Source organism: Rhinoraja longicauda, chromosome 16 (genome assembly GCF_053455715.1).
Source record: "Rhinoraja longicauda isolate Sanriku21f chromosome 16, sRhiLon1.1, whole genome shotgun sequence".
In the NCBI taxonomy this organism is placed as follows: domain Eukaryota; kingdom Metazoa; phylum Chordata; class Chondrichthyes; order Rajiformes; family Arhynchobatidae; genus Rhinoraja; species Rhinoraja longicauda.
The window spans coordinates 17,223,374-17,247,299 of NC_135968.1; the positions used below are offsets into that span (position 1 = coordinate 17,223,374).

Genomic DNA, 23,926 nt, shown 5'->3' on the forward strand with positions numbered 1-23,926 from the left:
CTGCAGATGCTGGTTTACACCGAAGATAGAAACAAATGCCACGACCGATGAAGGCCGGAGTACCGTGCGCCTTCTTTACCCGTCTAACTGCTGCCTTTCCAACTGCGGCTCTGTTCCCAGCCACTGGGCTGGGCCCCAGAGGCAAAGCCTGCAGTTCACTGGGGCCACTGTCAATTAGCAGCGACAGCCTGCGTGCAGTGCAGTGCAGTGCAGGCAGACACCTCGCTGGGCGACAAGTGGCTCCTTGTATGTGCCACGGCGCGTAAGCAAAGGATCGTGAGAACCCCTTCCCCTGCAAGTGTCATGGCCACATAACTGCGCTCCTCAAAGTGGGCCGTCTGCTCTCTGCTGACCTCGCCTGAGAGCTTTCTGCTGATGCCTCAGCTGACTGAGGTAGAGTGACAGCTGGAAGTGGCGGACCCAGCCCAGCGACCCTCTCTTCAAAGCCCCTGCTCTCTATAGTTGCATTGGGCTAACTGATGTGGCACTGTCTCAGTGTACAATATCCTTTGTCAATTCTTTCCCTCCACAACCCCCCACACTGCCTGCTTTGCAGAGCAGTTTCTCTTCTTAACCCTTAGCTGGCCTGTGGATCGTGCAAGAGTTTCCTAACCTCGGCCCATCCCGCCCGTGCTGGCTCTCTGAGTCCCATTCCGGCTCTCTCCACATTCCCCCCCCCTCCCCCCACCTCACAGCAGTCCCTCTCTCCTCACACTAAGGAGTAAACGTGCAGCGGGACAATCAACCCGCCCTCTGAGGGGGGCACTGTGAACTGTTTATGTATGTGCTGTTATGTTTGTGTGTCATTGTATGTTCGTTCTTAGTACCTGAACTGATGTACAGCACTTTGGTCAACGTGGGTTGTTTTTAAATGTGCTACACAAATACAATTGACTTGACTTGACTTGACCTTTGGGATGTGGGAGGAAACCCGCGCAGCCACAGAGAGGACGTGCAAACTCCGCACGGACAGCGCCGGAGGTCGGGATCGAACCCGGGTTTCCGGAGTTGTGAGACGGTGGCTCTATCAGCTGCGCCCCACCGTGCCGCCCCACAGAGGGTTCAGACACCAGTGAGACACCGGAGACTGCAGATGCTGGAGGACTGAGCATAAAACAAAGTGCTGGAGTAACGCCACGGGTCAGGCAGCATCTGTGGAAGACATGGATGACCCCCAGTCCCCACTGCTCTTTTCCATGGATAAAGTGAACGCTCACAGTCTTTATCCCAGGGTAGAGGATTCTAAAACTAGAGGGCATAAGCCTCTCTATGACCAAGATGCCTCCTCTATGCTAGTCCCATTTGCCAGTATTTGGTATGTATCCCTCTTAACCTTTTCTATCCATGTACCTGTCCAAATGTCTTTTAAATGCTGTTATAGTACCTGCCTCAACTACCTCCTCTGGCAGCTCGTTCCATGCACCACCAGCAACTGAGTGGAAAAGTTGCCCCTCAGGTTCGTACTACGTCTTACCCCTCTCACCTCTGGTTCTTGATTCCCTATTCTGGGTAAACGATTCTGTGCATTCACCCAATTATTCCCCTCATGATTTTATACACCTCTATAAGATCACCCCTCAGCCTCCTGCACTCCAAGGAATAAAGTTTGTATTAAATCTTGCCCCTCACACCTTAACCCTCCGGTTCATGCTTCACCTTTTCACTGTACCTCGGTACACACGACAATAATAAACTAAACTTAATCTACCCCGGATAAAAGACTGTGCATTTATCCACCCTATGTTCCCCTCATGACTTTATACACCTATATAAGATTCATAAGTTCATAAGTTATAGGAGCAGAATTAGGCCATTCGGCCCATCAAGTCCACTCCGCCATTCAATCATGGCTGATCTATCTTTCCCTCTCAACCCCATTCTCCTGCCTTCTCCCCAAGATCCACCCCTCCGCCTCCTGCTTTGCGGATAAAGTCCTCTAGCCTGCTTAACTTCTCCCTGCAGCTCAGCCCCTCGAATCCCGGCAACGTCTTCGTAAATCTTCTCTGCTCCCTTTCCAGCTCTGAGCCATGCAGCAAGGAGACGAAGTCAGCTGGCAAACAGTGGGCAGCGAGGGAGGACGGGACGTTTGTGTGTTGCGTTGTGTGCCACTGAGTCACAAGCTGTGAGCTTGGACAGGGAGTGCTTTCAGTCCAGCCGCTCTACCTCCTTGTGTGTGCCTCCCCCTCCCCCCCCCCACAATGATCATTCCACCAATTGTCACTCGAAGCCTTGCATGCTCGCTGCCAACCTGCGGGCAGCCCACCCTGCTAAAGCCCATGAAAAATTGCACGCCTGCAAAGCAGTAATTAGCCGAAACAATTTGTTCACATCCATCTTGTCATGGTTGTTCACTGAGTTACTCCTGTTAATCAACGGGTCTGCCCTTTCAACCAGGGTTTGGAGGAGTTTTTTTTACTCTCGTTATAGTTCCGGCCCCCCCCGAGAACAAGACTTCAACTTGATGCATTTTACACCACCCCCACATCAACGGTGTGGGGCCACACACGGTCACAGAGTGACACAGCACAGAAGCAGGCTGTCGGCCCGTGCCAGCCAAGGTTGTTGCCCCTGCTCAGCACATGGAACAGTACAGCACAGGAACAGGCCCTTTGGCCCACAATGTCTGTGCCGAACATGATGCCAAGACCAACTCTTATCCACCTGTACATAATCCATCTCTCAGGCTGAGATAGATAGATTCTTGATAAGTACAGGTGTAGGAGGTTATGGCAGGAGTATGGGGTTAGGAGGGAGAGACAGATCAGCCATGATTGATTGGTGGAGTAGACTTGATGGGCCGAATGGCCTAATTCTACCCCTATGTCTTATGACCTTATGAATCTTCCATTCTTTGCATATCTACAGTGTAGTCTAACGTCTTTGCACGTTATAGACAAGACGCCCTGCAGGCAGAGTGGACTGTAGCAGTGGACAGAGTGAATGCCAGCTGTGTTGGAAGGTGAGACCATCATATGAGATTCTTTGACAATGTGGTGCGTGGCGCCTCTCCTGACTCCTCCATGCACCCATGCCTGCAGTTGAGCAACGCAAGTTCTTGATTAGTAAGGATGTCACGGGTTCTGCAGAGAAGAAGGCAGGAGAATAGGGTTGAGAGGGAAAAAGAGATCAGCCATGATTGAACGGCAGAGTAGACTTGATGAGCTGAAAGGCCTAACTCTGCTCCGATGACTTATGACCACAGGCAGCACACAGTGGTGCAGAGGGTAGAGCCGCTGCCTCAGTGCCAGAGACCCAGGTTCCATCCTGACTACGGGTGCTGTCTGTGTGTGGAGTTTGCACGTTCTCCCTGCAACCACGTGGGTTTCCTCTAGGTGCTCCGGTTTCCTCCCATACTCCAAAACCGTGTGGGTTTGTAGGTTAACTGACCCTCTGTAAATTGTCCCCAGTGTGTAGGGAGTGCATGAGAGAGTGGGACAACATAGCACTAGTGTGTGAACGGGTGATCGATGATCAGCTTGGTGGGTTGAAGGTTGAAGCTGAGTCTCTAAACTAAATCGCACACCCGAGTCAATCGAGGACCAGAGGACATAGGTTCAAGATGAAGGGCAAAAGATTTAATAGGAATCTGAGGGGTAGCTTTTTCACACAAAGGGTGGCGGGTGTATGGAACAAGCAGCCAGTGAGGTAGTTGAGGTTGGGACTGTCCCAACATTTGAGAAACAGTTAGACAGGTACATGGACAGGACAGGTTTGGAAGGATACGGACCAAGCGCAGGCAGTTGGGACTCGTGTAGATGCGACATGTTGGCCGGTGTGGGCAAGTTGGGCCGAAGGGCCTGTTTCAACACTGTATCCCTCTGTGACTCTAATCTCTGTAAGTCTCGGCCATTTCAAAGGCGCAGTCTATTATATTTTGAACGCCTGTCCATTGTCAGTCTGGGAACCAGCCCTTTTTGTTTGAACAGATGAATCACTTTGTCAGTGGGGCTCACTCATCCTATTAGAATGTTTATCAGTGCTTTTACTCAAGAGAATTCTTCGGAGGGCTGGTGGCGATTAAGAGGCGGATTGTTTAAAAATATTTCTCTTTCATCTCGGGAGCAGCGAAGGGAGGGAACCTCTGTTTGATGATGCCTGTGGCCCGTTGGCTAACGGTGTGGCTACATGGGGGTCCAGGTCCGATGATTTTGATCGGAGGAGAGAGGAAGAGGCAGTGGGGTTACCTGACGTTGGAGAACCACACGACCAGCCAATCAATGAATCAATGAATCAATCAATCGATCTCTTGACCAGGGATGAAGGGACTGGGTAACAAACTGGAGCATGTCAGGTGATTCATCGATCATGTGGCCGACAATGCGATCTGTTGGTCATGTGATTTGTTGGTCATGTGATCAGTGGTGAGATCCATTGGGGCATGTGATTCGTTGGCCCATTTGACGGTTCATGTAACTGAATGGTCACGTGACCGGTCATGTCATGTGACCGGTCAGGGGCCACAGTTTAAGAATAAGGGGTAGGCCATTTAGAACAGAGATGAGGAAAAACGTTTTCAGTCAGAGAGTTGTAAATCTGTGGAATTCTCTGCCTCAGAAGGCAGTGGAGGCCAATTCTCTGAATGCATTCAAGAGAGAGCTAGATAGAGCTCTTAAGGATAGCGGAGTCAGGGGGTATGGGGAGAAGGCAGGAACGGGTTACTGATTGAGAATGATCAGCCATGATCACATTGAATGGTGGTGCTGGCTCGAAGGGCCGAATGGCCTCCTCCTGCACCTATTGTCTATTGTCTATTGTCTATATGTGATCCATTGACTGTCTTGCTGGTCATGTGATTTGTTGGTCATGTGATTCATGATTGTTCACGTAACTCAAGGCACTGTGCCGGCCCTAAGGAGATTAGTTTAGCTTGGCATCATGTTTGGCATGGACATAGTTGTCTGAAGGGCCTGTTCCTGGACTATCTTCTTAACATATAGGTGTGAAATGCTAATTGCCCCTCTTACCATCTGGCAATCTACTTTCCCCTCGCCCCCCCCCCCCCCCCCCCCCCCCCACCTCCTACATTGACATCTAGTCAACCAACCTTTGGGATGTGGAAGGAAACTGGAGTACAGGGGAGGAGAGAGACCCATACAACCATAGGGAGAACATACAAACTCAGCACAGTGGCGCAGCTGGTAGAGCTGCTACATCACAGCGCCTTAGACCCGGGTTCGATGCCGATCTCGGGTGCTGTCTATGTGGAGCTTGCACATTCTCCCTGTGACCGAGTGGGTTTCCTCCGGGTGCTCCGGTTTCCTCCTACATCCCAAAGAAGTTGGCGTTTGTAGGTTAATTGGCCCTGTGTAACTTGCCCCGAATGTGTAGGAAGTGGATGGGAAAGTGGGATAACATAGAACTAATGTCACCGGGTGATCGATGGTCGACGTGGACAAGGCGGGTCGACGGGCCTGTTTCCATGTGGTATTTTTCAATCAATCAATGCAATCTGCACCAAGGTCATGACAGTAGAGCAAATGTACCCAGGATAGTCACAAAGTGCTGGAGTAACTCAGCGGGTCAGGCAGCATCTCTGAAGAGAAAGGATGGGTGACGTTTCGGGTCGGGACCCGAAAGCAGATGTTGACTAAATATTCGCTTCTTTTATTTTAAAGTTCACCACAATTGTTTTATTTTTAAGGTTGTGGAGAATTTCCTACTGCCCATATTTGCACTGTGCTTGAATATCATTTGAAGTATTGCATGCACTTTTGCTCGCCCCATTACAGGAAGTATGTGGAGGTGTTAGAAAGGGTGCAGAGGAGGCTTACCAGAATACTGCCTGGATTAGGGGGCATTAGCCACAGGAGAGGTTGGACAGATTGGATTGTTTTCACTGGAACGCTGGAGGTTGCAGGGAGACATGACAGCAGTATATAAAAATATGAGAGGCATACACAAGGTCGACAGTCACAACCTATTTCCCAGGATGAAAATGTCAAGCACTATGTGGTATAGATTTAAGGTGGGGGACGCAAAGTTTTAAGGAGACTCTTTGAGGAGCTCTCGCTAGATAGAGCTCTTAAAGATAGTAGAGTCAGGGGGTATGGGGAGAAGGCAGGAACGGGGTACTGATTGTGAATGATCAGCCATGATCACATTGAATGGCGGTGCTGGCTCGAAGGGCCGAATGGCCTCCACCTGCACCTATTGTCTATTGAGACATGTGGGGTAATATTTTTACACAGGTGGCAGATGCTTGGAACACATTGCCGGGGGTGGTGGTGGAGGCAGTTATGATAGTGGCGTTTAAGAGACTTTCGAATGGGCACGTGGATATGCAAGGGTTGTAAGGATATGGATTATGTGCAGGCAGATAAAAATTGGTTTTGGCACCAAGGGTGGCGCAGCAGTAGTGTTGCTGCCTTGCAGCCCCAGAGACCCGGGTTTGATCCTGACCACAGGCGCTGTTGAAGCGGGACACGTGTGTCAAGCAAAGCCAATGAAGCGGGACACGTGTGTCAAGCAAAGCCAATGAAGCGGGACACGTGTCAAGCAAAGTTTTTGTTTATTTCTCAAGCACCGTACAGCTCCCCAAACCCCCAACCAGTTCAACTCCTCCTGGAACTCCACCACCAGCTGTCACTCCTCCCCACTGCAAGTCTCGTGACCCCACCCCCGGAGCCGAGGGTTCGCACCACGCGTGGCTCACCACCAGGGGCCGCCACACTGTACGTTCCCCCCGTGACCACGTGGGTTTTCTCCTGTTTCCTCCCGCACTCCAAAGGCGTGCTTGTTTGTAGATTAATTGCCTTCTGTAAATTGTCCCCACGGTGTAGGATTGAACTAGTGTGTGGTGATTGCTGGTTGATATGGACTCGGTGGGCCGAAGGGCCTGCTCCCATGCTATATCTTTAAACTGCATCTCTATACTTGATTACTGCAATCAAGCCATCAACAGAGTACAGATACAGGATAAAGGGAATAATGTTGAGTGCAAGATAAAGTCCAGGACAGAGTCGGTCTTGGCATCACGTTCGGCACAGACATTGTGGGCCGAAGGGCCTGATCCCGTGCAGTGTGTTCTGTGTTTGTCTGTCGCGAGGTTTATTGAGCGAGGGAAACACTTCGGGCGGGTGCTGGGCTTGGATGGAGCTCCTCAGGTCCGGCAAGGTCAGGCCTTGAATGGAGGACAAGAGGGCTTGAACTGGCTTCAATAAATCTGCTCATGAATCGTGCGCTCACTCCAGATGCTTCCCCCAACCACTCGAACAGCTGGGAGGCTTCAGATTAACAGGGAGCAGCTGGCTGGTGAGATGTTTGTGCCTTGCAAAGCTTGCTCGCAGATTCCCTCTGTCCTTGCGAGGGGGGTGTCTGACCTGTTTACTCCTGTGCTGCTGTGTTTATGTTCCGCATCTGATTGATGCAAGCGATGGGGAGGGGAGTGGAGCCCGTGACACTCAGCAGGCAAGAAGCACCTTCCTCCATCTGGCATTCCTGTGTGTGGTGGGTGTATGCAACGAGCTGCCACCACAGGCAGCTGAGCCTGAGGCAGGGACAACCACATTTAAAAATCACCTCTCCCCCATGGAGGACATTGGACTGAGTGTCCGAGGAACTGAGAGACTACGGCCTGAGCTACAGGGAGGGTTCAGGGCAGGTGAGGACTTTATTCCGTGGAGCGCAGGAGGATGGAGGGTGATCTTATAGAGGTCTATAAAGTCATGAGGGGGATAGGGTCATTTACCCAAGGGAGGGGAATCAAGAAACACAGTACGTAAGTTTAAGGTGAGGGGGGAAAAAAATTAATAGGAACTTGAGAGGCAACTTTTTCCACACATGGGGTGGTTGGGATATGGAACGAGCTGCCAGAGGAGGTAGTTGAGGCAGGTACATTACAGCATTTAAAAGACATTTGGACAGGTTTATGGATAGGAAAGGTTTAGAAGGATATGGGTGGCACGGTGGCACAGCGGTAGAGTTGCTGCCTTACAGCGAATGCAGCGCCGGAGACTCAGGTTCGATCCTGACTACGGGCGCCGTCTGTACGGAGTTTGTACGTTCTCCCCGTGACCTGTGTGGGTTTTCTCCGAGATCTTTGGTTTCCTCCCACACTCCAAAGGCGTAGAGGTTTGTAGGTTAATTGACCGGGTAAATGTAAAAAAAATTGTCCCTAGTGTGTGTAGGATAGTGTTAATGTGCGGGGATCGCTGGGCGGCACGGACTCGGTGGGCCGAAGGGCCTGTTTCCGCGCTGTATCTCTAAATCTATAAAAAATCTAAACGTGGGCAGATGGGACTGGTGTGCGTGGGGCATCTTGGCCAACATATGAGTTGGGCTCTATGACTCTATGGTGGTTGAGGGCACAAGGACTGCTGTCCAAACCGATGGTCAGAGCAAAGCCGGACGGTGCTACAAGACCAGGACTACCAGCTGCGCCCAAAATTCTTAAGGAGCAACATGGTGGCACAGCGGTAGAGTTGCTGCCTTACAGCGCAAGACACCCCGGGTTTGATCTTGACTACTGGTGCTGTCTGCAGAGTTTGCACGTTCTCCCTGTGACGGCGTGGGTGTCCTCCGGGTGTACGGTTTCCTCCCATACACCAAAGACATGCAGAGTTGTAGGTCAGTTGGCTTCTGTAAATTGGCTAGTGTGCGGGATAGTGCTAGCGTATGGGGTGATCTCGGTGGGCCGAAGGGCCTGTTTCCACACCGTATCTTTAAACTAAACGAAACTTGTGGACGTTGAGGGGCATGAAGTGAGGTTCGTGCCATTGGCCAAGTCAGGAAATAATAATCAGATTTCTGACTCTCCGCTGGGCATTAGTCAGTGCCAACCACTCTCAATGATACAATTTGCCCACATTTGCTCCATGTCTACATCCACTCACAGACATAGAATCCCACAGCGTGGAATCAAACTTCGGCCCAACTTGCCCATGCCGACCACCATGCCCCATCTACACTAGTCCTAACTGCCTGTGTTTGGTCCATATCCCTGTAAACCTGTCCTATCCATGTACCTGACAAAAGGTCTTTAAATCTTGTTATAGTACCTGCCTCAACTACCTCCTCTGACACACCCACCACCCTCTGAGTAAAAAAAGTTGCCCCTCAAGTTCCTATTAAATGTCTCCCCCTCACCTTAAACCTATGTCCTCTGGTTCCTGATTCCCCAACTCTGGGCAACAGTGTATTAATCCATCTATTTCCCTCAAGATTTTCTACACCTCTCATCCTCATCACCCCTCATCCTCCTGCGCTCCAAGGAGTAAAATCCCAGCCTGCCCAACCGCTCCGTGCAGCTTAGCGGGCGGTCACCGCGCCATGCGGAGTACTGCTGTCTTCAGAGGAAGTATCCCAGATGAGATGAAGAAATCCCACATGGCTTGCATCAAAAGGAGACAGATATTTTCTGTTCAACGTACTTTCCCCCGCCGCTCTCCCCCTTCGCATCTGCGCCCTCCACATTTGAGATCTCTACCGAAAATAAAATCCACTTGGAAACAAAAACAGATTTAATAAAAAAAGATTAAATGGGTTATCCCACAAGAAGCAGCAAATCGAATGGAAACTGTTCTCTGGTAACATGCATTGTACGAGAGAGGAAACTAAGCTTTCAACTGTCCTATAAAATAGAATTATTTAATTAAAGACATACATCTCCACTTCATGTGCAATCAGCTCTGTATAAACCATACCCCAGAACAAGCCTGACCCACAGCTCAGAATTCCAATGCATGGCAATCATTTCCCATTTCTTCTAAGAATTCCTCACACAGCCTGTTGCATTTAAAATAATAATAATTCTGATATATTTAAAAAATGTCGATGCTGAGTGTTTTTAATGTGGGCAATTCATTCTATCCCCTTATGATCTGCACCAGTATTGTGTAGAGGTTGTCGAACACAAGGAACTGCAGATCCTGGTTTACAAAAGACACCAACTGCTGAAGTTACTCAGTGGGTTAGGCAGCATTTGCGGAGAACGTGGGTAGGTGACGTTTCTGGTCGGGACCCTTCTTCAGGCTGGATAGGCGACATTTCGGTCGGGGTCCTTCTTCAGAAGTTACTCCAGCACTTTGTGTCTGCTTCTGCAGAGGTTGGAGAATCTCTATCACTCACCATTCCTCAAATGTTGGCTCCAAGATGAGGAGTCGGTGGAGTGGGCCACTGGAGGCCCCTGGGGCAGCCTGGGGCTCGATTATATCGAGTGCGCCGACTGGACACGGCTTGCAGCGGCACGGAGCGGTGGAGCAGCGGTGGAGGACATTGACAACATCGCCGGGCCAGGCCGGCCGCTGCAACTCCGACCCAGTGCCACCGCCAAGACAACGAGCCTTTATGGCCAAGTTAAGAGTACATTTTTAACAACTCTGAACTTGATAGCTTAGATTATTGTCACGTGGACCGAGCGAGGTACAATGAAGAGCTTTTTGTTGCGTGCTACCCAATCAGTGGAAAGACTGGACATGATTACAATTCCATAGTATTATCTGATGTGATTGGACAGCATGAACAATAAATCTTTTCACTGTACCTCAGTACACATGACAATAATACACCTAAACCTAAATAAAAAAGAGTCCACAGATACAGGATAAAGGGAATAACATTTAGAGCAAGATAAAGTCCTATTAAAGATAGTCCAAGTGTCTCCAATGGGAAGTCAGGACTGCTCTCTAGTTGTTGATAGGATGGTTCAGTTGCCTGATAACTGCTGAAAGAAACTCCCTGAATCTGGAGGTGTGCGTTTTCACACAATCTGTACCTCTTGCCTGTTGGGAGAGAGGAGGGAATGACTGGGGTGAGACAGGTCCTTGATTATGCTGGTGGCCTTGCCGGGGCAGCGTGAAGTGTAGATGGAGTCAATGGAAGGAAGGTTGGTTTGTGTTCCCATCTGTCATCAAGCAACTAAACCATCCTATCAACAACTAGGGAGTGGTCCTGACCTCCCATCTACCTGAATGGAGACCTTCGATCTATCTTTAATCAGACTTTACTTTGCACTAAATGTTGTACACTTTATCCTGTATCTGTACAGTGGACAGGACGGCTTAAGTGTAATCATGTAGTCTTTTTTATTGATTGGGTAGTGCAGAACAAAAAAGCTTTTCACAGCAGACACAAAATGCTGGAGTAACTTAGCGGGACGGGCAGCATCACTGGAGCGAAGGAATGGGTGACGTTTCGGGTCAAGACCCTTTTTCAGACCGTTATGCTGCCTGACCCGCTGAGCTACTCCAGCATTTTGTGTCTACCTTCGATTAAAACAAGCTTTTCACTGTTTACACGTGAACAGTAATACGTGACAATAATAAACTAAGCTGTGATGCCATGACTCCTGATCTAAAGCTTATAACACAAGGGGGTATGATTTTACTCAATGTGTAGGAAGGAACTGCAGATGCTGGTTTACACCGAAGATAGACACTAGAAGCTCTTCAGACACTGAAGTTTGAAGAGGAGTCTTGACACGAATTGTCTCCTATTCCTTTTCTCCAGAGATGCTACCTGACACGACGAGTTACTCCAGCTTTTTATGACCTTACTCAATGTTCTGCACAGGTTCGTTGTGACTGCGTAATTCGGAATCCCAATGGGATAATACAGCAGGACTTACATAACCCAGAGCCCAGCAGGGAATATCCACCATAAACCTGATGAATTTGCTAAAAGCTAATAATTCTCGGCAGATCTGATCCCGGCCACCAGCCCAGTCTCTGCTGCTGGTTTATGACAAGAAGTTTCCGAGATTACTACTCAAGTCAACCCAGTCCCAATGAACACCCTGACTCTCCTCAAAACCTCTGCATTTGTCCAAAAGCAACACCATAAAACATCCCGATCCAAACAGAATATATTCCTTGGCTTATCAAACTGGTCTTTATCAGAACATAATTGCATTACACCCCTCATTAATCTCCACTGTGTCAGGGGGTCCTATTAGTTTAAATGCCTGTGACAGAACATCTCATTATTGGTGCTTAAAGCATAGCTCTAGTTCCTGGAAGGTAGCCAACTCTGGAAGGGGAAAAGGCACAATGGGGGAGGGAGAGGGAGAGTGTGGAAGAAAGAGACAAAGAGAGAGCGAGAGAAAGAGGGATAGAGGGAGGGAGACAGAGAGAGGGGGAGGGAGAGTGTGAAAGAGGAGGGGGAGAGAAAGAGACAGGAGAGGGAGAGGGAGAGAGAGGATAGGAGAAGGAGAGAGGGGAGAGAAAGGAAGGGAAAGAGCGAGAGGAGAGTGAGACGGGGGAGAGAGAGAGCAAAAGAGGGGGGGACAGAAAGGGAAGAGCGAAAGAGAGGAAAGAAGAATGAAAGAAGAGAACAGAGTGAGAGCGAGCGGGAGGTAAGGAAAGAGAGAGAGGAGAGAGAGCAAGAGGATAGAGAGACAGTCAAGAGGAGAGTGAGGAGAGAGGAGTGAGAATGAGAGAAGAAAGAAGGTTAGAGAGAAGGAGAAGTGGGGAGAGAGTCTGGGCAAGAGAGAGATAGAGAGAGGACAGAGGGTGGGAGAGAGAGTGAGAGCAGAGTGAGAAGAGAGGACACTGTCCTTGCCTGGAGATCCTGGGACTGGTCCAGGCAGATCTGCCCACTGTGGAGTGAGCTGCTTGATGCAAAGTGTAGACGCTGCCCGTGGGGGGGCGGCTTCGAGGAAGCGGGGGGAGCAGTGCGGGTCCCCCAGCAGTGAGGAGTGGGCTCCAGGCTGCCCCCTGCCGAGGAGGTGGGTGTATGAGGAAGAGTTTTGACCTGAAACATCACCTATTCCATTGCCAGAGTGAGGCCACTCGCAAATTGGCTTGGGTAGATTACAACCCAGCTGGAAGAACTGTTGAACTTTCTAACTTTAAGTGACTTCTGCTAACACTTCCCTCCACTCCCCCCTCACCACCTTCCTCCCACCTCGTCGTTTAACCAGTTCCACACTTCACCACGTTGTATCCCTCTTGTTTCCTACCCAACAATGGGCCAACCAGGGCACCACCCTGCCTGAGGTCATCTGGTGCCGGCCCTGATTTGGCCTGGCTCTTTTCTCGCTTCCAGTTCATCCTCCCCCCCCCCCCCCCCCCCCCCCCCCCCATCACCACTTTCAGTCTGAAGAAGGGCCCCGACCTGAAATGTCACTTATCTTTTTTTCTCCAGAGATGCTGCCCGGCCCGCTGAGTTACTCCAGCACTTTGTGTCTTTCAGTATAAACCAGCATCTGCAGTTCCTTCCTCCACACCCTTAATGCAGTTTGATAAATCAGAGATAGAGATGAAGGTCAATCAAAATTATTAGCAGTAAATCATGAACCAATGTACGTTATTAGTGAGACTTCACTTGGTCTCCAGTATGCAGTTCTCAAGGGCTTGAGTTGTAAGGAAAGGCTGGATAGACTGGGACAGATTAACCTGGAGTTTGGAGGTTAAATAAGATAGATGTTCACATTTTAAAAGAGAGTTAGATAGAGCTCTAGGGGCTAGTGGAATCAAGGGATATGGGGAGAAGGCAGCACGGGTTACTGATTGTAGATGATCAGCCATGATCATAATGAAGGGCAGTGCTGGCTCGAAGGGCCAAATGGCCTCCTCCTGCACCTATTTTCTTTGTTTCTATGGGGTTTTTTCCCCTGGGGTAGGGGAATCTAAAACCAGAGGGCATAGAATTGAGGTAAGAAGGGTGGTGGGTATATGGAACAAGCTGCCAGAGGAGGTAGTTGAGGCAGGTACTATAGCATCATTTAAAAGGCATTTGGACAATAACATGGATCAGAAAGGTTTAGAGGTTTAGATATGGGCCAAATGCAGGCAGTTGGGATTAGCATAGATGGGCATCTTGGTGGGCATAGACTTAGTGTTCAGTTTAGTCTATTGTCACATGTACTGAGGTACAGTGAAAAGCTTGGTCTGTTTCCGTGCTTTACGACTCTACGAGGAGGGAAAGCTTTAAAAGGGACCAGAGAGAGTTTGTGGATGTCAGGCAGTGTGTGCAAGAGGGGCAGGGTATGAGCACTGAGGGATGGACTGTCAATGGGTTGTGCTACTTTGGCCTGTAGCGTCGGGCTTTGAGCTGCTGTGTGTGTTGATCTGCCACAGTCAATCTACGAGAAGGATGGACTTGCTTGATCCGTTCTGGCATTTCCCATGTTTTCACAGTGACATAATACAGACAGAATGAAATTCTAGACAAGCACAAGAGGCACTCTCCCAGAAACCTTCTCCCCTCCCGCGACGCCTCACAGTCAGGGAGCGCTTCAAATGAGAAGTTAAGGAATGTGAACAAAACTGTGGGTTCTGTGTCACAGCTTCTCAGGCATGTCCCTTTCTCCTGCGCAGGCCCAGTGGGGATTGGTGCCAGGCGTGGAGTGAACTCAAGGCACATAACTTGGTTTCAGCAGGTTGCGTTCCCCATGCCACTCCTTCGTTCACTCATCTCTTCCCACCCAAACCACCCCTTTCCCAGGGACTTTCCCCCTGCAACACCAGCCCTTATGCCTCCTTCCTCACCTCCATCCAGAGACCCCTGACAGGCCTTTCAGGTGAGAAAGAGGTTCACGTGCACCTCCTCTAACCTCATCTACTCATCATCCGGTGTTCCTGATGTGGGCTCCTGTACATCGGGAGACCAAGCGTAGACTCAGCGGCCATTTTGTTGAACGCTTACACTCGGGTCTGCCAAGGCCTAAGAGGGATCTCCCAGTTGCTAACCATATTAACTCCCTTTCCCATTCCCAAACTCTCTCCTGGGCCTCCTCCACTGCCACAGTGAGGACACACATGCAAATTGGAGGAACAGCATCTCATATACCTATTGTATTTGAGTTTGACGTGATTGTATTTATGCATATTATTAACTGATCTGTGCAAACAAAGAACTGCAGATGCTGGTTAATACATAAAAGGACGCAAAATGCTGGAGTAACTCAGTGGGTCAAGCACTGTCTCTGGAGACAATGGCTTGGTGACGTTTCGGGTCGGGACCCTTCTTCAGACTCTATCTGATCTGAATGGATATCATGGAAAACAAAGCTTAATTTAGTTTAGTTCAAGGATACGGCATGAAAACAGGCCCTTTGGCCCACCGAGTCCGCGCCCACCAACCTTCACCCGTACACTAGTTCTATCCTACACACTAGGGACAATTTTACGCAAGCCAATTAACCTAAAACCTGCATGTCTTTGGAACTTAGTTTGGAGATACTGCATGGAAACAGGCCCTTCGGCCCACCGAGTCCATGTTGTCCAGTGAGCACCTATATACTAGCACTATCCGACACACTGGGGATAATGTTACTGGAGCCAATTAACCAACAACCCTGCACATCTTTGGAGTGTGGGAGGAAACTGGAGCACCCGGAGAAAACCCACGCGGTCATAAGGAGAACATACAAACTCAGTACAGACAGCGCCCATTGTCAGGATTGAACCCGGGTCTCTGGTGCTGTAAGGCAGCAGCTCTAGCGCTGCGCCACTGTGCCGCCCCAAAAGCTTTTCCCTGTACCTCAGTACACGTGTCAATAATAAATCTAAACTTCAGTCCATTTTAAACATGAGGTGTGGAGGTAAAGGCACCTTTGGGAGCAGGTCTGAAGCAAGCCTCGTCGTTATCTGCACTCCCCGTCATGCCTGCTCCCACCATCCTGAGCTCGGCAGGCGGGGAAAACCGCTGGATTAGTTCCCGCTGTCTGATTTATAGGAACGCGAAAACAAACAACCCACTTAGAACACGATTATCTGACAGATAAATAATATGTTTGAAACAACCATTACATAAGCCGGAGTCTGTGTCTGTTTAACCAGATACTTCCTTTTGATGAACATTACAAGCAAACTGTGGGAAGGAAAGTCACCACATCATTCCTGTGATGAGACATCTGGGTTTGGCGGATCTAAAAACAAATAACTCACTTTCAGAAGCTCATCTAATGCAAGGGAACATGTCTGAGGCCTCAGTGTGCTGCAAGGCATGGCCCAGAGAGGCAAGGGAAACAAGGGTCTGGCAGCACTTTCCATCAAGAATGTCCGAGCCGTTTTGAAGTGTGTTCAAAAGTTGCGCTAAAACACAAAGTGTTGCAGTTTAAGGTGAGGGAGGAAAGATTTAATTTGGAACCTGAGGGGTAAGTGTTTTTTACACAAAGGGTGGTGGGAGTATGGGAAGGGCTGAGGAAGTGGTTGAGGCAGGTAGTATCACAACATTGAAGAAGATGGGACATGTTGGCCGGTGTGGGCAAGTTAGGCCGAAGAGCCTGTCCCCACATTGCATGACTCTATGACTGGATGGAGCACATGTGGACAGATTGTATCTTTGAGCGTGGTAGGCACTGACTAATGCTCAGAGATGCAGCGTAAGAGGATGAGGGGCGATCTTACAGAGGTGTACAAAATCATGAGAGGAATAGATTGTGTACATGCACAGTTTTTTGTCCAGAATACAGGAATCAAGAACCAGAGGACATAGGTTTAAGGTGAGGGGGAATGATAGGAACCTGAGGGGTAATAAATAGTGGTGGGTGTATGGAAGAAGGTTCCCACCTGAAACAACACCTGTCCATGTATCCATGGATGCTGACTGACCCACTGAGTTACTCCAGCACTTTATGTCTATCTCCAGTTTATTTAGGCTTTCTCAAAATTAAGCTTCTCCAATCCTGCCAACGTCCCTTGTGGATAGTCCCTTATAAACAATATGCACTCGCTGAAAGTGGCAACAGGTGGATAGAGTGGTAAAGAGGCATATTGTATGCTTACCTTTATTGGACGGGACATTGACTACGAGTCAGGTAGTTCATAGAACCTTGGTTTGGGTCATAAGTGATGGGAGTAGAATTAGGCCATTCGGCACATCAAGTCTACTCCGCCATTCAATCATGGCTGATCTATCTCTCCCTCCTAACCCCATTCTCCTGCCTTCTGCCCATAACCTCTGACACCTGTACTAATCAATCTATCTACCTCTGCCTTAAAAAATATCCACTTCGGCCACATTTGGAGTAATGTGTGCAGTTCTGGTCACACCATTACAGGAAGGATGTAGAGGCTTGCAAAAGGGTGCAGAGGAGGTTTACCGGAATGCTGCCTGGATTAGCGTTTCAGCCACAAGGAGAGGTTGGACAGACTGGGAATGTTTTCTCTGGAATGTCGGGGGCTTTCAGCAAGAGACCTGATGGATGGAAGTTAAATTATGAGAGGCGGAGATAGGGTAGACAGTCAGAACCTTTTTTCCAGGATGGAAATGTCACAGACTATAGGGCATGGCATTAAGGTGAGAGGGGTAAAATTAATGGAGGTGTGCGGGGCAAGTTTTATACACAAAGGACGGTGAGTACCTGGAAGGTGCTGCCAGGGGTGGTGTTGGAGGCAGATGTAATGGTGGCGTTTAAGAGATTTTTAGATAGGCACATGGATATGCAAGGAATGGAGGGAAATGGCTCATATGCAGGCAGATAAGAGTTGGACTTGTCATCATGTTCGGCCGATATTGTGGACTGAAGGACCTGTCCCTGTGCTGTTCTGGTCTATCCTTCTGGTAGTGTAGCTTTTGGTTCTCTACTTCAGATCTATCTAAGGTGAAGGCCTTTTTGCAAGGCACATCTCAGTTCAAAAGACTTAAGGTGAAGAATATTGAATAGACTGTAAAGTGGAGACCATTCCAAATTAGAAAGCCAGACTATTGACTCCTGGACCTGTCCGTCTGGGTTTGTTTATTTTCATAACCCTTGCCCTCAACATTGTTAGGTATCTACCACATATACAAATGCTTGCATTTTCACAACCTCACCCATTCCTTCCCGAGTACGTCTGCACTCCATCTGTGCTGTGATTCCACAGCTGACAGGATTGACCCGGATATCTGCAAACTAAAGTTAACAACACTCTGGCTCTCCAACACGGGAAGATAAAGGAGAAACAAAAAAATAAAGGGAATAATCTGTCTGCAGCGCAGGGCAGGTTTTTAAAATCGCAGTGAGATGGAGCACAAAACCATCCCCTGATCCCATCATATCTACAGATTCAAGGGACAGTTACTTCCCAGCTGTTATCAGGCAACAAAACCATCCTATCATTAACTAGAGAGCGGTCGCAACCTACCATCTACCTCATTGGAGATCCTCGAACTATCTTTAATCGGACTTTACTGGACTTTATCTCGCTGTGAGCATTATACCCTTTATCCTGTATCTGCACACAGTGGATGGTTTGAATATAGACAATAGACAATAGACAATAGGTGCAGGAGTAGGCTATTCGGCCCTTCGAGCCAGCACCACTATTCCATGTGATCTTGGCTGATCATTCTCAATCAGTACCCCGTTCCTGCCTTCTCCCCATACCCCCTGACTTCGCTATCCTGAAGAGCTCTATCTAGCTCTCTCTTGAAAGCATTCAGAGAATTGGCCTCCTGATTACAATCATGTATAGTCTTTTCGTTGTCTGGATAGCACAGAACAAAAAACTTTCCACTGTACCTTGGTACACGTGACAATAAACTAATCAAAACCAAACCATCCAGTCCCTACCACCACCCATTTACACTAATCCTACATAAATACTGTTTTATATTCTCCAACCTTCTCATCAACTCCCCCACAGATTTACCACTCACCTACACGCTGAGGGCAATTTACAGCGGCCACCAATTTGCACGCCTTTAGGATGCGGGAGGAATCGGGAGAATATGCAAATTCCACTCAGACAACATAAATGGTCAGGATTATACTGGTTGCATCATGGCCTGGCTCAGCAACTTGAATGTCTAGAATGAAGGAGACTACAGAGAGTGGGGGACACTGCCCGGTCCATCAGGGTACTGATCTCCCCACCATCGACGGGATCTACAGGAGGCGTTGCCTCAAAATGGCAGTCAGCATCGTCAAAGACCCACACCACCCTGGCAGCTCGCTGCTACCATCGGGAAGAAGGTACAGAACCTTGAAAACCTGTGACCTCCGGGTTCAAGAACAGCTTCTTCCCAGCAACCATCAGCTGCTTGAACACTGCATAGCACTAACCTCAGCAACTGTAATCTTTTTGGACTGTGTCTTTGGCTGCACTATGGACTTTTGGTCTTTGCTTTATTATGTTTACCTAGAGGATTAATTTATTGGATTATTGATGATTGTATATTTTTATAATCAACGTTGCACATTTATCTGCATGTTATTATTTTAATGGGCTTGTTAAGCAGCAGCAAGTAGGAATTCCATTGTTCTGTTCCCAGGACATAAGATAATTGACCCCTTTTATTCTTTTATTGATATGATTCTTAGGAGCAGGAAGTGGCTATTCAGCCCAATAGTAATGGCTGATCTTACAGCTCAGCGCCACTTTCTGCACCGACCCATATCCCTAAACATCCGAACATCATAACAACAAGGCATTGCATCTTTTTCTGTTGCCTTGTCCAAAACGTGGAGAAATGTAACGATTATGGGCGGCACGGTAGCGCAGCGGTAGAGTTGCTGCTTTACAGCGAATGCAGCGCCGGAGACTCAGGTTCGATCCTGACTACGGGTGCTGCACTGTAAGGAGTTTGTACGTTCTCCCCGTGACCTGCGTGGGTTTTCTCCGAGATCTTCGGTTTCCTCCCACACTCCAAAGACGTACAGGTATGTAGGTTAATTGGCTGGGTAAATGTAAAAATTGTCCCTAGTGGGTGTAGGATAGTGTTAATGTGCGGGGATCGCTGGGCGGCACGGACTTGGAGGGCCGAAAAGGCCTGTTTCCGGCTGTATATATATGATATGATATGATATGAAATCAATAGGTTGCATTGCATCTCCTGCAATGCTCGACAGATGATTTTCTGCAGTGTGTCGTTTTTATTGAGAAAAGAAAATCAGACCAACTGCACAGACATCAAAAGAATGACAAAGAAATGAAGGGTTTGGGGAGTTTTACCAACTCGTTAAATATTGTTCTACATCACACACTTTACAAAAAAAGGAAGTGTCTAATCTCACAAAATATACAGCAGAAGGCAACGCTTAAAGATAAAGGATATATATTATTTTATGTGACATTATATTATATGATGTACAAGCACTGATTCCAGAATCAATGTTGCTCTTGTACCTGGCCCCCTGCCCTGATTCCCCAGATACCGTGAACATTCACAGGCCTGGAACAACCTTCCGCGGCTTCCTCTTCGAGATTGCCCAGTCGGTGAATTCCAGTTAAAACGTAAAAGCAAAATGTTCATACAAAAAGACGAAGAAAGAAGGAGAGCAAGGGAGGGAGGGAGGGAGGGAGAGGTGCGTCGTCCTACTTGTTTAAAATAAAATTGCACTGGCCGCAAACGAACACTGTCTCACGCTGAGCGTCTGGAGCTGAAAGAGAGGGGAGCAGAGAACCATTTTAACGCCTTGCAATTCTGACGCAAACATTTTCTTTTAGATTACAAAATGTATTCAGTTCACAGCACGCAGGCATTTCTAACTGACTTAATTTAGTTTAGAGATACAGAGGGGAAGCAGGCCCTTCGGTCCACCGAGTCCGCACCCACCAGCAACCACCCTGTACACTAGTTCTATCTTACAGACTAGGGACAATTTACCGAAGCCAATTAACCTGCAAGTCTTTGGGATGTGGAAGGAAACTGGAGCACCCGGAGAAAACCCACACTGTCACACGGAGAAGGTGCTAACTCCATACAGACAGCAAATGTAGTCAGGATCAATCCCGGGTCTCATGCGCTGTAAGGCAGCAACTCTACCACTGCGCCACCATGCAGCCCCTGTTAATTGTTTATATTGTTCAAATGACACAGTTGCCTGTTCGCCAGTGCTGTTTGCAGTGCTGCTATTGAGGGCATGCAGCGTAGGTTTACTAGGTTAATTCCCGGAATGGCGGGACTGTCATATGTTGAAAGACTGGAGCCACTAGGCTTGTATACACTGGAATTTAGAAGGATGAGAGGGGATTTTATCGAAATGTATAAGATTATTAAGGGGTTGGACACATTAGAGGCAGGAAACATGTTCCCAATGTTGGGGGAGTCCAGAACAAGGTGCCACAGTTTAAGAATAAGGGGTAGGCCATTTAGAACTGAGATGAGGAAAAACTTTTTCAGTCAGAGAGTTGTGAATCTGTGGAATTCTCTGCCTCAGAATGCAGTGGAGGCCAATTCTCTGAATGCATTCAAGAGAGAGCTAGATAAAACTCTTAAGGATAGCGGAGTCAGGGGGTATGGGGAGAAGGCAGGAACGGGGTACTGATTGAGAATGATCAGCCATGATCACATTGAATGGCGGTGCTGGCTCGAAGGGCTGAATGGCCTCCTCCTGCACCTATTGTCTATTGCAACATAATTTTGCACCCCCACCATCCCCTGGTGCAGTTGTGTGTATAACTTAATTCAAGAGAAACCAATCTTGATAGCTGCTGCCATGGGACTAGCCATGCTGTATCTCTAAACTGGACTAAACTAAAAAATACACAAACGCATTGAGATTTACAAAGGAAAGACAGGATGTGGATCTGGTTATCACAACAGTCATAAATGACAACTTAGTCAATGGGCTGAATGGTTTTCTCCTGTTTCTAAACACTGATTCAATGATCGATTGATTTATTGAACGATACGACATGGAAATAGATCCTTCGGCCCACCGAGTCCATGCAACTCATTCACACTAGTTCTATGTTATCCCACTTTCTCATCCACTCCCTACACAAGGTGGCAATTTACAGAGGGCCACTTCAACTACAAACCTGCACGTCTTTGGGATGCGAGGGGAAACTGGAGCACCCGGGTGAGAACAACGTGGTCACAGGGAGAACATGCAAACTCCACAGTGACAGCACCCGAGGAAGATCAGGATCAAAACCGAGTCTCTGGCGCCGTGGGGCAGCAGCCCTGTTAGTATTGCCGCAAGATGTTTTCCTTGTGTTTACAAAATTTACTCACAACCAGTGCATGCAACGTGCCCGTCAACTTTGATAACGTTTTTATTTGGAGAAAACCACAAAAAGACAGGACGCAGTAGAGGAGAAGAGAGAGGCAATTACCAGTGGCTCCCATGGACGATTTGGAGACTTTGAACGAACAGCACCTTGAACAATAACTGTTACCACAGTTGCTGCAGTTACGCTAGGAACAAGAATGAAACATGTAATCAGCAGAACATGTATAAATAAAATCAGCATTTACAAAACGTGACCTACCAATGCATTCACCACCATTACCAGCAGAAAACAACTGATACACAGCTTGTACACTGGATTGACTCTGTGTAAACCTCTGATCAATAAATAAGTTGCATAAACTTCAATTAGATCTCAGTAGAGTAGTAAAAAAGCAAGAAATGTTCAGAGCATTAAAAATACCCAGTCTTAACGAAACATCACGGGCACAGCCAGCCCTCCCCACTATCGCAAACATCTGTGGCATCCGCCATCTCAGATCCCCACCATCTTCTTTCTTTTAGAAATGTTGTGTGCAATGTACGTGCGATTTACGTGCAATTTGTGTGTGATTTATGTGTGATTTACGTAATTTGTGTGTAGTTTGTGCACAATTTGTGTGCAATTATGACTGATTATTTGAGTCTATGTACGTGATGCTGCCGCAAGAAATATTTCTTCATTGTATCTGTATCTCACTGTAATCATGCATATGACAATAAACCAAACTAAACCAGAACTACAAATGGTACACAGTAATATTAAACAACAATAACTGCTTTATGCATGGCATTATTTTTGATATTACCAACAATAATTGCCAGTGTATATCTGAATGCATCGGATGGTGGCTTTAACACCAAACAAAACAGCTCATGGTGGCTTTTTATTGTTAATATTAAAATTCCTGGAATAACTCCGGGGAAGAAAGGGAAATTTTGACACGGATAAATTTCCAAGGTTTTGCCGTAATGGTGTTCAACCCCTTCGACTGGGTCCATGATTTCAATCAAACGTCTCTGTTGGCGCCCGACAGAGACATGGGGCCGATTACAGGTGTGAGCAGGAGCCTCAGCCTTAACTCAACACACTGTGGACGGCCTGGATGGCTGCCAGCCCCCGATCACCATCACGCAGAACTTCCTTGTGGTTAAACAGCAGCCGCCAACAATAACATGGATGTATGTACACTTTCAGATCCAGGAAACGAGGGGGAACAGGAATGCTGGCAATTGGAGGTCTGGAACTGGGCGAGTTGCATTTGGAGTATTGTGGGCAATTTTGCGCCCCATATCTGAGAAAGGATGTGCTGGGTGTTGGAGGGGGTCCAGGGAAGTTTTATGAGAATGATCCCTGGGATGATTGAGTTAACGAATGGTGAGCATTTGCCCGTTGTGGGCTTGTACTCGCTGAGGTTTAGAAGGATGATCTTCTTGAATCTCATTGCACACCTCATTGAAATATGCCGAATAGTGAAAGGCCTGGACAGAGTGGACGTGAAGAGAATGTTTCCAGTTGTGGGAGAGTCGAGGACCCGAAGGCACAGCCTCAAAATAAAAGGACGTACATTTAGAAAAGAGATGAGGAGGAATTTCTTTTGTCAGAGTGGTGAATGTATGGAATTCATCTGTGGAGGCCAAGTCATTGGGTATTTTAAAGATATAGATAAATAAGTTCTTGATTAGTAATGGCGTCAAAGGTTACAGGGAGAAGGCAGGAAAATGGGTTTGGGAAGGGAAGATAGAAGATCAGCCATGATTGAATGACGGAGTAGACTCAATGGGCTGAATGGCCTGATTTTTCTCCTATGACTTATGAACTTATGAAAGGAAAGGATGGTTGGCCAAGTTACTGCAACGAGGTTTGGGTCCCAAGGATGCAAATGTAGGGTCTCACAAACTCCAAAGACATACAGTTTAAAGTGCTGGAGTAACTCAGCGGGTCAGGCAGCATCTCTGAAGAAAAAGGATGGGTGACATTTCGGATTGGGACCTTTCTTCAGACAGAGCAACCTAAAACGTCGCCCATCTGTTTTTTCCAGAGATGCTGTCTGACCCTGTCTGTCCAGCACTTTATGTCTATCTTCAGTATATACCAGCATCCGC

The 23,926-nt window shown here is 47.9% G+C and overlaps 1 protein-coding gene across 2 annotated transcripts in view; it reads right to left on the reverse strand.

Moving 5' to 3' along the window:
• Positions 1-19,797: 19,797 nt before the first annotated feature.
• zfyve27 (zinc finger, FYVE domain containing 27) overlaps positions 19,798-23,926 on the reverse strand; it is a 100,474-nt gene continuing 96,345 nt past the window's right edge. For both annotated transcript variants that reach the window (XM_078413308.1, XM_078413307.1), the window contains 2 exons: positions 21,927-22,008; positions 19,798-20,245 (listed from right to left, as the gene is read on the reverse strand). In XM_078413308.1, the coding sequence (XP_078269434.1) occupies positions 20,181-20,245; positions 21,927-22,008 (147 nt within the window). In that variant the 3' untranslated portion in view covers positions 19,798-20,180. The remainder of the gene's footprint in view (positions 20,246-21,926; positions 22,009-23,926) is intronic.